The sequence below is a fragment of the Aulonocara stuartgranti genome (genome assembly GCF_965226115.1).
Source record: "Aulonocara stuartgranti genome assembly, chromosome: 13".
Classification (NCBI taxonomy): Eukaryota; Metazoa; Chordata; class Actinopteri; order Cichliformes; family Cichlidae; genus Aulonocara; species Aulonocara stuartgranti.
Genome location: NC_138949.1, coordinates 31960089 through 31975471, shown reverse-complemented (window position 1 = coordinate 31975471; position 15383 = coordinate 31960089). Strand labels below are relative to the sequence as shown.

The 15383-nt window shown below is 38.8% G+C and overlaps 1 protein-coding gene across 1 annotated transcript; it reads left to right on the top strand.

The window, feature by feature from the left end:
* Positions 1–6005: 6005 nt before the first annotated feature.
* Positions 6006–12734, top strand: LOC309720787 (uncharacterized protein; the record flags this gene model as incomplete). Its single annotated transcript, XM_082557961.1, has 3 exons — positions 6006–6423; positions 6854–9415; positions 12721–12734. The coding sequence occupies exons 2-3, from the start codon at positions 7657–7659 to the stop codon at positions 12732–12734; spliced, it is 1773 nt and encodes a 590-aa protein (XP_082414087.1). The 5' UTR covers positions 6006–6423; positions 6854–7656.
* Positions 12735–15383: the final 2649 nt, after the last annotated feature.

Sequence of the window (15383 nt, the reverse complement as noted above, 5' to 3'; positions counted from 1 at the left end):
GGGATTTGTGCCTAATATAGTATTTCTGCTTTTTATAGGATTTTTGCTCAAACATAGTATTTCTACTAAATGTAGTGTTTATGCTTAATCATCCTATTTCTGCTTTTTATAGGATTTGTGCTTAATATAGTATTTCTGCTAAATTATAGTATTTCTGCTTTTTATAGTATTTGTGCTAAAACATAGTATTTCTACTAAATGTAGTATTTCTATATATTTCTGCCAGGTCCCCAGGCAGCCAATCCTCTGTGAGGACTGAGAAATTCAAATTTTCAAATCAGGGCCTGCACGGCTTCCCAGCCAATCATATATGTGTCCTGAGGCATTCAAATTTGCATATTGGGGCCTTCATGGCTTCTAAGCCAGCCAATCATATCTGAGGGCTGAGGAATTCAAATCCACAAATCAGGGCCTGCACGGCTTCCCAGCCAGCCAATCATATATGTGGTCTCAGGCATTCATATTTGCATATTGGGGAATTCGTGGCTTCTAAGTCAACAAGTCATCCATGTCATATATCTCTAAAAATTCACATTTTAATGATAAATTGTCAACACTTGAAGATTCCCCCATCTCTTCTGAACAAAACAGTGTAAGAATGACCGCTCTAGCCCCTACGGTTAGGAAATTATGGTCATTTGTTTGAGGGGAGTCCTCACTATGAGAAATAGGCTGCAATAATCCTGTGCCTCTCTGTGCTGCTGCGTGTGTAAAAAGATGCACCTGTTTTGGCGGGAAAACGTAAACAGCCACTCTGATTGGTGGATTTAAATTCGGCAGCTCTCTCCCTCTGTGTGTGTGTGTGTGTGTGTGTGTGTGTGTGTGTGTGTGTGTGTGTGTGTGTGTGTGTTTAGTGGGAGAGAGAGGACCCTGCCCTTATTTGGCAGCATGTCATTGTAGGATTTAAATTGAATATAGTTAGACTGGTTGACTGGATTAGAGCCTGTGTTTGTGTGTCCCTCTGTGCATTTGTGTTTCAATAAGTTATTACTATTCTGCTAAATCATAGTATTTCTGGTACTTTTCGGTACTTGTGCTAAATACAGTATTTCTGCTAAATCATACTATTTCTGCTTTTCATAGGATTTATGCCTAATATAGTATTTCTGCTCAATTATAGTATTTCTGCTTTTTATAGGATTTGTGCCTAACATAGTATTTCTGCTAAATTATAGTATTTCTGCTTTTTATAGGATTTGTGCTTAACATAGTATTTCTGCTAAATTATAGTATTTCTGCTTTTTATACTATTTGTTCTAAATTATAGTATTTCTGCTTTTTATAGGATTTGTGCTTAATATAGTATTTCTGCTAAATTATAGTTTTTCTTCTTTTTATAATATTTGTGCTAAAACATAGTATTTCTACTAAATGTAGTATTTATGCTTAATAATAGTATTTCTATATATTTCTGCCAGGTCCCCAGGCAGCCAATCCTCTGTGAGGACTGAGAAATTCAAATTTTCAAATCAGGGCCTGCACAGTTTCCCAGCCAATCAAATAAGTGTCCTGAGGCATTCAAATTTGCATATTGGGGCCTTCGTGGCTTCTAAGCCAGCCAATCATATCTGAGGGCTGAGGAATTCAAATCCACAAATCAGGGCCTGCACGGCTTCCCAGCCAGCCAATCACATATGTGGTCTCAGGCATTCAAATTTGCATATTGGGGAATTCGTGGCTTCTAAGTCAACAAGTCATCCATGTCATATATCTCTAAAAATTCATATTTTAATATTAAATTGTCAACACTTGAAGATTCCCCCATCTCTTCTGAACAAAACGGTGTAAGAATGACCGTTATAGCCCCTACGGTTAGGAAATTACGGTCATTTGTTTGAGGGGAGTCGTCACTATGAGAAATAGACTGCAAAAATCCTGTGTCTCTCTGTGCTGCTGCGTGTGTAAACAGATGCACCTGTTTTGGTGGGGAAAAGTGCACAGCCTCTCTGATTGGTGGATTCAAATTCACCAGCTCCCAGGCTGACCTAGAAACTTACTTCTCTCTCCCTGTGTGTGTGTGTGTGTGTGTGTGTGTGTGTGTGTGTGTGTGTGTGTGTGTGTGACAGAGAGAGAGAGAGAGAGAGAGAGAGAGAAAGGCTTTTAATGGGATGATCTCATTCTAAGATTTAAATTCAATATATTTAGACTGGTTGACTGAATTGGATCTTGTGTGTGGGTCTCTCTGTGCATGTGTGTTTCCTCATGTGTACATATTTGTGATTGTGTGGCTGTAATAAATTTTTTTGCAGATTTTTGTCATTTAACAAGTATATTTGAGGGACCCTCAGCATGTTCAGCATTTTTTCAGCTGTCCATTTTGCTTTTCCAATTTTTCTGTTTAACTTATTACTATTGTGCTAAAACATACTATTTCTGCTATTTTATAAGATTTGTGCTTAATATAGTATTTCTGCTAAATTATAGTATTTCTGCCAAATTATAATATTTGTGCTAAAACATAGTCTCAATTTAAAATTACAATATTCATAGTTCATCACAGTGTCTCTGGTAAATCACAATATTTCTGCTCTGTTGTACTATTTTTCTAAATCATAGTGTTTCTGTAATGTTTAAGTATTTTTGGCTAAATATATTCTTTCTGTTATCTTATACTATTTCTCCTAAATTCTTGTATTTTTGAGAAGTTACCATGTTTCTGGTAAGTTACAATATTTCTGCTAAATTCTGCTATGCTATTGTATTTCTGCCAAGTATTATGTTTCCTCTAAGATATTGCAGTTCTGCTAAGTTATTCCATTTTAGCAAACTTCTTTTGCTTCTGCAAAGTTTTTACAATTTCTGCAACTTTTCAGCTTTTTCAGCTACTTTTTGCATACAGCTTCAGCTTTAAGCATCCACACTGCATTTTCGCAGGAAATGCAAATTTTTCTAGTTAGTGTGAATGCTTGAAAAGCATTCACAGTATTGTTCTTCTAATCTTTATTATTAGTGTGAATGCTTGAAAAGCATTCACAGTATTGTTCTTCTAATCTTTATTATTAGTGTGAATGCTTGAAAAGCATTCACAGTATTGTTCTTCTAATCTTTATTATTATTATTATTATTATATTTTATTTTTCCGTACGTTTTTTCAAAGCCTACTCCTTCAAAACCGTTCAACTTAGAAAAACCATTCAAACATCGTTAGATTCCTATTATTTTGGACATGACTGCTTCTAATTTTCTCATTTTTAACATTTATATTTTTAATTTTATTCAACTTTATTCAACAAAAATTTCCCATGTATTTCAATGGGGAGACCCTTCAAATTCTCATTCAACTTACTCATTTTTAAACTCTTACTACTTCCACATACATTGACATAGAGCCACCATTCAAACTTTAAAACGAAGACAAGACATTCAACTATTCAACTTGTATTTATCTTTTCAATATCTATTATACTTTTTCTTCAGTTCCAGTTTAAGTTTCATGATGTTTTTTCACCCGTTTCAGAGTTTATAATGGGTGTGTATGGGACGGAATGTTGGGGCTAGAGTGAGACAGCTCAACTGCTAGAGTGAGAGGAGCAAAAAAATTAATCTTAAAATCTTTTTTAAAACTGCTGCTGTGTCCACAGCGTTTGCTCTACAGGTATGATTTTACCCTCAAAACGTAGCCATGGCTGTCCTCTTTCATCCAATGTGTTTACTATTGTACTAGGTGTTATGGTTCTTTCATAAATGTCACCAATGCACAGCCTCCTCCCTCCAACTCTTCCATAGACTCTAATGTTAAAATGGCTCAGAAGGTTCGTTTGAAAATCAGAAGAGCATGGTGTCTTTACACTGTCACCACGTCCATATAATAAACTCCACAGGCATGAAAACTGAGAATTAGGTAGACTAGACATGGCTGTCGCTCACGGTGAAAGAATTTTGTCAATACGACATGTACTTTTCATTTGGGAAGAATTTGTTTGGGCCTGACTTTTCTGTTCATTTTAAGCAGCAAAAGTGAGGTGCATGTCTGTGTACGTGTGTATGGAGCCATTGGGTGCAGTCACTATAGCAACCAGGCTCACACCTGCCTGCTTAACGAGCTCTGCCTGCCACTGTGCCAAGATTCATCTTAAGCACTTCTCTTTCAACTGCTGCTGTGTCCACAGTGTTACAGCCATCATTTTACCCTCAAATTGTCGCCATTATTGTTCTCTTTCCAACACCGTGTCTTTCAAAGCTCAGGCATTTAAACTTTTTAAACTGTGTGGATCAAAGTGGAGGGATCACATTTTAGTCATTCAGTGATTCAAAGAATATGACCTTTTAATATTCTTTCAGATGTTTTCTGACTCTAAATGTTCTTTTCTCATTTCTTAGGTTTTTCTAATTTACAATTAGAACATTTTCAGCTTTTTTCCAACTTCTTCTTCTGTGTAACCTTCAGCTTTTAGCAGTTCAGCACTGTTGTTTTCAGGTTAAATTCAGGTTGTTTTTTTTGTTTTTTTATCTCATTCAAAATTTTTAACTCAAAATTCAGCAATTAATTCATTTCAGTCCACATGTCTGTGTCCGTGTGTATGGAGCCCTTGGGTGCGGTCACTATAGCAACCAGGCTCACACCTGCCTGCTTAACGAGCTCTGTCTCTCACTCTGCCAAGATTAAATCAAAAATGTGTGTTACATCTAAGCAGTTGTAGTAAGATTAACTTTTTCAATAGGTACAATAAGACAGGTTTGACAGGCTTTTGCCACAGATTAACAGTATGTCAGTAGTTAATATAGGCTAACTGAATAGAGCCCTGAATTATTGCCCTGTTAAATTCAAGTTGATTGTGTATTGGTGGACTTGTCTTCTCCACACAGGTTTTTCATACCTCGGCAGTTTTAGTCAGTTGATGACTTTAAAATAATCTTTTCTGACTGGATAATTAAAGCTCACAGCATCTACCTGTCTGTAGTGTATTTTCCCACATTTTAAATAATCGAATCTCATTTAATGTCTCTGTTTTTAGTCTGTATAGTTTATCTCCCCACGAATACGCTCAAAGTAGTCTTAAAATAAAATCCATAAAACAGTTCAAGATGACATACTTTTTATTTGCTAATTTAATGCCAGTTGCCCTCTTTCCTGAGTATAAGCGAATGAGTGACATAAAGAGAAAAAGTACCAATTTGTATGCTGGTGAGTCTTGTGTATTTTTTTCTCTGTCTCTCTATGACAGAGAAATATATATGCTCATTATTGATGTTCAAACTGATGCTCAAATTTCCAAGCACCACCTGAACGCCTCATCAGTCTTTAACTAATCACTGCACCAACTGCCGTCATTCCGCTTTGCTCTCTGCTGTGGTAAGTACAATACACTCAGTACAGCACTGTTTTAGTTTTATGATGGTAAAAATACATGTTTGACATTTAAACTCACATATCAAGTCTTTTTAAAGTTCAACAGAGTTCAAAGAATAAAGAAAGCAAAAAAAGAATAACCTTTGCTACCATTTATATAGGTTTATGACTTTTGCTGTTAGCAGCAGTGCTAACGCTAGCTTCAATGCTAATGCTAGCTATAGTGCTAACACTAGCCTTAGCAGTTGTTAACTGACAAAAAGAATATTCTTGTGATATTCCTGTGATATTTATTGGCGGTCAGTGAGACAAAAGTAACAAATGAGATTTATTATTGCCATTGTGCCTCAGTTTTAACAGTAAGAGTACTTTATGACTTTTGCTGTTAGTAGCAGTGCTAATGCTAGCTTCGATGCTAATGCTAGCATCAATGCTAACGCTAGCTATAGTGCCAACACTAGCCTTAGCAGTTGTTAACTGACAAAAAGAATATTCTTGTGATATTCCTGTGATATTTATTGGCGGTCAGTGAGACAAAAGTAACAAATGAGATTTATTATTGCCATTGTGCCTCAGTTTTAACAGTAAGAGTACTTTATGACTTTTGCTGTTAGTAGCAGTGCTAACGCTAGCTTCAATGCTAATGCTAGCTATAGTGCTAACACTAGCCTTAGCAGTTGTTAACTGACAAAAAGAATATTCTTGTGATATTCCTGTGATATTTATTGGCGGTCAGTGAGACAAAAGTAACAAATGAGCTTTATTATTGCCATTGTGCCTCAGTTTTAACAGTAAGAGTGCTAGTTCTACCAGCAGTGCTAACACTAACTGAAGTGCTAACGCTAGCAGGAATGCTAGCGTTAGCAGCGATGCTAAGGCTAGTAACAGTCTAACAGTAGCCTTATATAAGTACTTAAATAAATACTTCAGTTAATTAGTTTGAATTATAAAATGGCTGCTGTATCAGCTGGTGTGCTATATTACTCTATAATTACCCTGCTGACTATAAGTTCAGTGTATCATGTCGTGTGGGCTTTGTTTTTTTGTTAGTCTGATAACACTGTACAGACAACTAACATGTTATTTCTTGTCTTACACTTTCAGGAACTTGACTCACATCTGTGCTTTGCCTGGTAGGTGTGCACATACTGTTAGAGAAGTACACCAAAATTTTAAAAAAAGAGTCTGACTAATATAAGCTTTAAAGTGATGGGTTCAAACTTTGTGCTAGACCTTTTAAACACATTTTTATAATAAATACACATAAGTTCAGCTTAACAATTGGGCTAAAATATTTTTTTCGTACATTTTTGCACATTACATGTGATTAGTTAACAATTCACTCAATCATATTTGTATTTAAAAATATTATTGCTGAATTTAATTAAATATTTATTCTTTTAAAAAGTGCCAAATTGTGCAACTTTTTGCACATGGCAGCCGACAACAGTTTAGCTTGAATATTTGTTTTGTCCTTTTTCAGTAGTCACAATTAGTTCATACAATTACCATGTGATATAATTTTATTAAAATTATTATTTTTTTCTTGTTTTTTGTTCACAGTGTGCAGAAGAAGAACAAGGACCAGATCTCCAGTCTTCTATCTCACATCCCAACCCCCCAACCCCTCTATCTTCTGTCCTACTCCACCTGTTGTCTCTGCCTTCTTTCCATCTGTATTTCACCCTGTGGTTTGTGAGAAATTTTGCCAAACCAAGAATCTTATTGCGGTTTGATTTAAAGCCGTGTCTCTCCTGCTCTGTCTGTTCTCTCTGCTAAATTTTCTCTCTACCTGTTTTTCACTCTTTGGCTTGCTGCTGAAAAATGCACAAGCCAATAAAACAATAAAGAGTGCATATTTTGCCTCAACCTGAGAACAAACTGAACAAACAAAGAAAACTCTGCGGTTTGATTTAAAGCCGTGTCTCTCCTGCTCTGTCTGTTCTCTCTGCTAAATTTTCTCTCTACCTGTTTTTCACTCTTGGCTTGCTGCTGAAAAACGCCAAGCCATTAAAGCAATAAAGAGTGCATATTGCCTCTACCTGAGAACAAACTGAACAAATAAAGAAAACTCTAATTCACGGTTTGATTGTGATTTCCCAGCCGTGTTTCTCCTGCTCTGTCTGTTCTCTCTTCTAAATTTTCTCTCTAGCTGTTTTTCACTTTGCGCTTGCTGCTAAGTTGTGCCAAGCCAATAAAGAGAGTGCATATTATTCTCTCGACTGACAAACTGTCAAACAAACAAAGACATCTGTTTCTGAGAAATAAAAACTGAAATATAAAGACAAAGAAAACATCTCCTGCTCTGTGCCACTCTTATTTTATAAACATATTTTCTAAAGACTAAGAGAAACACTTGTGTAAAAATGCCAAGGAAGCAGAAAAAGTCACAAGCTGCAAAACAACGCTGGAAGACGTTCCATGAGTTTCATGAAGTACCAACATGTGAACAAGCTGAGTGTGATTTTCCTCAGAGCTCTGCAGAAGACTTTGTGTCTGCAAAGACCAATGCTGATGGTGTCAAACAGGCAGGTCAACATGTTCCTGCACATGTACAACAGGTATCCTATGCAGATGCTGTAAAGATTGGATTGCAGCATGAATTTAATGATCATCAGGTAAACCATAGAGACCAACCTGAGGTGTCAAGTGCCCCACAGGTGGGTTATGCTGATATTGTAAAAAGAGGCCGTCACAGTGATGTGGCAGGACCATCTCATGCAGAAAGAGTGAACTTTGAAAACCAGCCCTCTGTTACACATATCTGTGCATCTCACAGCCAGGCTCATCCCAAATATGGAGACTCCAGAAACAAGCAGTGCACATGTAACTCACTCACATTTCTTGCTTTCCTTCATGAGAATGATAACATGACTACAGCTGACCTTAATCTGGTCTTGGATAAAGGTGATGTGATGTACAAAGAGGCCAAGAAAAGATTTCCTAAAAATATTCATTTGGCAACCGATGAGCTGCCAGACAAAGTTGATGCTCGCTGGTCTATGTATGATGTCGACATGACACAGCCTTCCCGGTATGGGACATTTGAAGAACCTCCAGAGGAAGCAGTAGATACCTTTCTCAGCTTAGAAGCAGGACTGAGCTGCCTGTTGTCAGATGTGCAGTATGCCTTATTGATTATGAGTGGATTGTGTATCGCAGTGTTCAGATCCACATCAGGCAAATATGGTTTCTTTGATCCACACTCCAGAACACCCAGTGGTCTTCCTCTACTACTACAGTCACGTAATCGTGGTACAGCAGTGATGCTGAAATTCACACTCCTCAGTGACATGATTAAGAGGATCCAAGATTCTTATGAAATGATGGAGATATCACCTTCTTGTAACTATGAGCTGAAGCCTGTGCAGTTCTACAGTATGAGCACAGTCAACCTGAGTGATACTATCACAGACACAGTCTGCAGACCAACAGCTGCCACTGCTGTGGCACCTACTCACTCTGATGCAACTGTTGATGAAGCAAACCCCTCTTCTCCAAGGAGAAACACAACCACTGATCTGACTGAGAACATCTTTTGTCAAATGGTGAAACAAAAAGAAGACCAAATGACTCAGTTCACATCATATGAAGATCAGAATGAACCTCCTAATATACCCACTGAACAACTATGCAGTGAATTAAGTTTCCTTCCATCAAGTGATGCTTTTTCATGTCAATCAAATGCTGCCATAACAAATGTTGCTGCCTGTGACCTTTCTGATATAGTTTTACAAAAACTGAAAAAAGTTAATAAACAACAAAGGAACAAAATGAAAAGAAGATTAATGGCATCAGAGAAACCCAGAAATAAGAGAAAAGAAAACCAAAAAAGGAAAGAACAACAAAAGTATGCTTCAAATAAAAATTACAAAGAAAAGAAAAAATCTTGCACAAGCGAGGCATATAAAAACAATCCTGAAGTTAGACAGAAAAGACAACAGTATATGAAAAGACGTTACTGTGAAAATGATGAATTCAGAAAGAAACAAAAACAATATGTTAAAAAACGTTTTTCTGAGAATGCTACAGTTAGAAAGAAACAACAACAATATATTAAAAGACGCTACTGTGAGAACGATGAATTCAGAAAGAAACAACAACAATATATTAAAAGACGCTACTGTGAGAACGATGAATTCAGAAAGAAACAACAACAATATATTAAAAGACGCTACTGTGAGAACGATGAATTCAGAAAGAAACAACAACAATATATTAAAAGACGCTACTGTGAGAACGATGAATTCAGAAAGAAACAACAACAATATATTAAAAGACGCTACTGTGACAATGCTGAATTTAGACAAAAACAAAAAAACTATATCACTAAAAGGTATCAAGAAAACCCTGAATTCAGAGAGAGACAGAGATCTCGAGTGACTCAGCGTTATGCACGTGATAACGCATTCAGAGTAAGACACAGACAACTAATGAAACAACTAATGCGAGACAGGTATCAAAGTAATCTTGCATTCAGGATTATGCACAACATGAGATGTGCAATGAAAATAAAAAGGAAATACAGATGGGTGAACAGACAAACCCAAGAGAGTGACAACAGTGTGATCAACGAGGCCATATCTGTGTTCAAATCACAAATCAAAGCTGGACCATCATACCCATGTACTGTATGCTTCAAGGCTTCATTTCCAAACCAAGTGCGACCCTGCACAAGGTCAAAGTATGTCAAAAACCCACATGTGGTTGCAACATGTTTGACTGGAAGATTTGTTCATGTTTGTGATGAAAACTGCAGAAATGAGCAGTGCAATGTTCCCGATGAGAGAAAGAGAGAGTGGATTTGTCACACCTGCCACGATCATCTTAAAAATGGATCCATGCCAGCGCTTGCTGTTGCCAATAAACTGGATCTTGCTGATACTCCACCTGAACTGTCTGATCTCAACATACTGGAGAGACATCTCATAGCCAAGTGCATACCATTTGCCAAGATCATTCCTCTTCCCAAAGGCAGACAAAGAGCAATTAGAGGAAATGTGGTCTGTGTCCCATCAGAGGTACAGGAAACTGTTGAAGCATTGCCTCGATTAAGAATTAATTCTCAGGTCATGAGAATAAAACTGAAGAGACGCTTGTCTTACAAAGGTCATCAGCTGTTTCAGACTGTAAGCTGGTCTAAACTTGTGCAAGCACTGCATAAACTCAAGCAGATTCATCCACAGTATAAGGATGTGAGCATCAGAGATGATGCTGAGCTGTGTGATCCAACACTTCCTGATGAAGATGATGATGATGATGAAAACATGAATGAGGACGATTATGATGAGGCTGATTTAATGGAAATTGACAGCTGTGAGAAAAATGCACTGAGTGAAGCACAAAATAAAAATGAACAGGACATTGACACGTTACCCTGTGATGGTGAACAATCGCATGAACAGATGAGAGATGATTCAGAGCAAGCAGATGGACTGACTAATGGTGGTTTTGCACTCGAGTCCTGTTTGCAGCCCCCTGATGTGGCTGAGGAGATATTATGTTTCAGTGAAGGAATCTACTCTGTTGCTCCTGCAGAGAGAAACAATCCAATAAGTTTTTTCAAAACACCTAAACTGGAGGCCATGGCCTTCCCTGTGCAGTTTCCTACAGGCCAAAACACACTTGATGAAAGAAGGCTGATCAAAGTATCCCCCAGTGGGTATTTCAAATCAAGACTTTTCTGCATTGATGATCGTTTTGCCAAAGACACAAACTATTTATTCTTTGCACAGTTTGTGACTGAAATACACTTGGCTACATCCAGCATGACAGTACAGTTAAGGAAGGCAAAGCCTCTGACCAGAGATGGTAGAAAAATAACCTCAGGCATGTTACAAGATAAACATGAGGTGGAGAAACTGGTGCGAAATAAAGATGCAGTGAGATTCATGCAGCCTCTGAGAGGAACCCCAGCCTATTGGGAGAAAACAACAAGAGATCTTTTTGCCATGATCAGACAGTTGGGAACTCCCACGTTCTTTTGCACATTTTCAGCTGCTGAAATGCGCTGGCCTGAAGTGATCGAGGCAATAACAAGGCAGCAAGGTGAACAAGTGAATTTTGAAGGACTCGACTGGTCAGCAAAGTGTGACATCCTGAGAAGCAATCCTGTCACAACAATGCGCATGTTTGACAAGAGAGTTGAAGCATTATTCAGAGATTTACTCTTATCTCCCGCAGAGCCACTTGGCAAAGTCATTGACTACTTTTACAGAGTTGAGTTTCAGCACAGAGGAAGCCCACACATACACTGCCTCCTGTGGGTAGAAGGTGCTCCTGTGTTTGAGGAGGATGATGAGCAAACTGTTCTTGATTTTATAAACAAATACATCACAGCTCAGCTGCCTGATCCACATAAACAACCTGAACTGTACAAAAAAGTAACAGAAGTGCAAAAACACAGTAAGAACCACACAAAGACGTGCTTTAGGAGTTTAAGCTCCGGGTGCCGTTTTGGTTTTCCCAAACCACCCTGCAATGAGACAATGATCACAAGACCCAGTGAGGATGATGCACTGGAAGTAGAAACGGCAAAGAACAAGCTCAGACCACTGAACCAGCTGCTGAATGAACCTGAAACTGCTTCCATGAGTTTAGAGCAGCTCTTGGAAAGATGCAAGTTGACACATGCAGAATATGAGAGATACCTGAATAAAATGAACATGAGGAGTACGATCATACTAAAGCGTGATCCAAAAGACTCTTGGATAAACGGCTATAATCCACATCTGCTTGAAGCCTGGAACAGTAATATCGACATAAGCTTTGTTTTAGATGCTTTTGGTGCTGCAAATTATTTAATGAAATATATATCAAAAAAAGAGGGCGGGCTATCTGAGTACCTGAAAACTGTCATTGAGAACTCCCATAAGGACAGTGTAAATGAGTGCGATGAAATGAGAGCCGTCATGCAGGCATATTCAAAGAAGCGAGAGATCAGTGCACAGGAGTGTGTTGCTCGTGCATGTGGTCTTCACATGAAGCAATGCTCACGTGCTGTAATATTCATTCCAACTGATGATAATCCTGTGAAAATGAGTCGTCCCCTGTCAGTTCTGGACAACACAACACCTGAGTCTTCCAATGTTTGGATGACATCTTTGAATGACAAATACAAAGCCAGACCTGAAACACCAGAGTATGAGGAGATGTGCATGGCAGACTTTGCTGCTACTTGCAGGATTGTCTATGGCCAACAGAAAAAAGGTAAAGATGTTTTGCCCCTTCTCAATGAGATGGGGTTTGTGCAAAGGCGCAAAAACAATAAGCCTGCTATCATCAGATTTCACCGCTGCTCACAAGAAAAACATCCAGAGCAATATTACGGAAGACTGCTTAAACTGTACCTTCCTCATCGTTCAGACCACGAACTGAAAACACCATCGTTGCCAACCTATCAGGCTTTCTATGGTGCTGGCTGTGTACAGCTACCAGGTACTGACCATCTTGAGTACGTGCAACACATTGTCAAAAGAAACAGAGAAAAATATGAGAAAAACAGTGAGGAGATCGAGAGTGCTGTTGAGGAATATGAGCAGAACAGAGGTGTGACTGACGAATGGTGTAATCTGGCACCTGAATCAGATCTCGTAAGGTTGCCACTTGTCGAACAAGAAAGAGAGCGAGACAATGAAAATGAACAGGAAGATGTGCCCGACTACAGCCGTCAGGCTGATGCTTCAACAGAAGTCAGAGCCATCAGGGAACCCCCTGCTATTGATCCCACATTGTTACGTCAGATGTTTCAGAATCTGAACAAGAAGCAAGCCTGCATATTTTATGCAGTTAGAGACTGGTGCATTAAAAGAGTCTGTGCTCTAAATCCAGAGCAGTTTTTCTTTTATATTAATGGTGGTGCTGGAACAGGAAAATCACATCTTATCAAATGCATCTACTCAGAAGCATCTAAGATACTGAGCAAAGTGCCCAGATATGCAGACGACGTTGACATATCAAAACCCACTGTCCTGTTAACTGCTTTCACTGGGACTGCAGCTTTTAACATTTCTGGAACAACACTGCATTCTCTTCTCAAGCTGCCTAGAAGCTTAAAACCTCCCATTCAGGGACTTGGCAATCAGCTGGATGAAGTCAGATCAGAACTTTTGAATGCTGAAATAATCGTCATTGACGAAGTGTCTATGGTGTCAAGACATCTGTTTGCATATGTAGATGCAAGACTCAAACAGATCAAAGGGACTCGGAGACCCTTTGGAGGCATGTCAGTCATTGCTGTCGGAGACTTCTATCAGCTACCCCCAGTGCGACAGTCTAAACCTCTCTGTGTGCACGACCCGTCTGAGATCGACCTGTGGCGGGAGCATTTTCAGATGATCACTCTGACTGAGATTATGCGTCAGAAAGATGATGTTGTCTTTGCAGAGATGCTGAACAGAATTCGTGTGAAAGGAAAGTTGGATGAGCTTTGCGAAGCAGATAGAGATTTGTTGTTACAGGCCATAACTGAACCAGCCCATTGTCCAACTGATGCGTTGCACATTTTTGCAACTAATAAAGAAGTGGATGCACACAACTCTGCAACACTGGCTCTGCTCCACACTCATATCATTGACATCCATGCAGATGATTATAGAAAAGATCCTAGAACTGGCAGAATGGCACTTCAAGACAGACCATTGAAAGGAGGTAAAAACGAGTTACCAGACACACTGAAAGTTGCAGAAGGAGCTCGTGTCATGCTCACCAGAAACATTGACATACAAAATGGTTTGGTTAATGGAGCTTTTGGAATACTACTTAGAGTAGTTCACTCTGAAAACGACCAACACATCATCAAGCTTGGACTTAAAATGGATAATGAGACATCTGGAAAGAATAACCGCACACCAGCAGACGACATGGTGTACATTGAGAGAGCAGAGGAGAATCTGAAGCAGAAAGGAGTGGTACGAAGACAGTTCCCAGTGAAGCTGGCCTTTGCATGTACAATACATAAGGTACAGGGTATGACAACTACATCAGCTGTTGTCTCTCTTAAGAGCATTTTTGAGCCCGGCATGGCCTACGTAGCTGTCAGTAGAGTGACGTCTCTCAGTGGACTGTATCTTCTTGATATGGAGGAGAAAAAAATATTCACCAACCCAGAAATCACTGCAGCGCTTGAGAACATGAGACAAGCCAACCTTGATGACATGATGCCTCTTCTACACGTGAGGCAAACACTGAGCAGGTCAGAGGTTTTCACCATTGTTCATCATAATACAGAGGGACTGCCAGCTCACATTAATGACATCAAAAGTCACCATGAATTGTGTCTAGCAGATGTTTTGTGCCTAACAGAAACACACCTGCGGGGCTCTTTTGTCGCAGAGAGTCTCCACTTGGAAAATTACAATTTGTTCAAACGCAACAGACACCTGTCCTACACAAACTTTCCCCAGATGGCAAACAGAAGTGGTGGTGGAGTTGCTGTTTATGTGAAAAGTGACATTCAAGTGCATGAAAAACAGTACATCCATAATGTAACTGACCTTGAATTTCTGGCTTTAAAGGTTGAAGCACCAGTCAGTGCTCTGATTGCAGTTGTATACAGACCTCCAGACTACACTCTGAGGCCATTCCTGAAAAACCTGGTAAGCCTATTAGACTCATTGGAGATCATGGACTGTCATCCCATCATAGTTTGTGGTGATTTTAATGAGAATGTTTTATCCAGTGCAAACAAACCAATCCTGGAGCTGTTTGAGTCTAGGGGATACGCACAGGTCATCACTGCCCCTACCACAGAGAAGAACACACTGCTTGACCTAATTTTCATTTCTCATCCAGAGCGATGTCTCCATTCTGGAGTCATGAAGACATACCATAGTTACCATGACCCAGTATACTGTGTATTGTCCTGTGATGATTCATGATCTAGATCTTTGAATACAGTAAGTAATTTCTATATTTTTGAATGACTTAAGAAAGTAGAGCGATATTTAAAAGTTGACGCCCTGCATTGCAGTATAATGTTTGAATTGTTTACATAAAATACAATTACATGAATTAAGTAATGATATCAGTAAAAGATGACAATTTTATTTATCACAGAAAATCTAAAATTCACTAACAGTAACCTATAAATGTC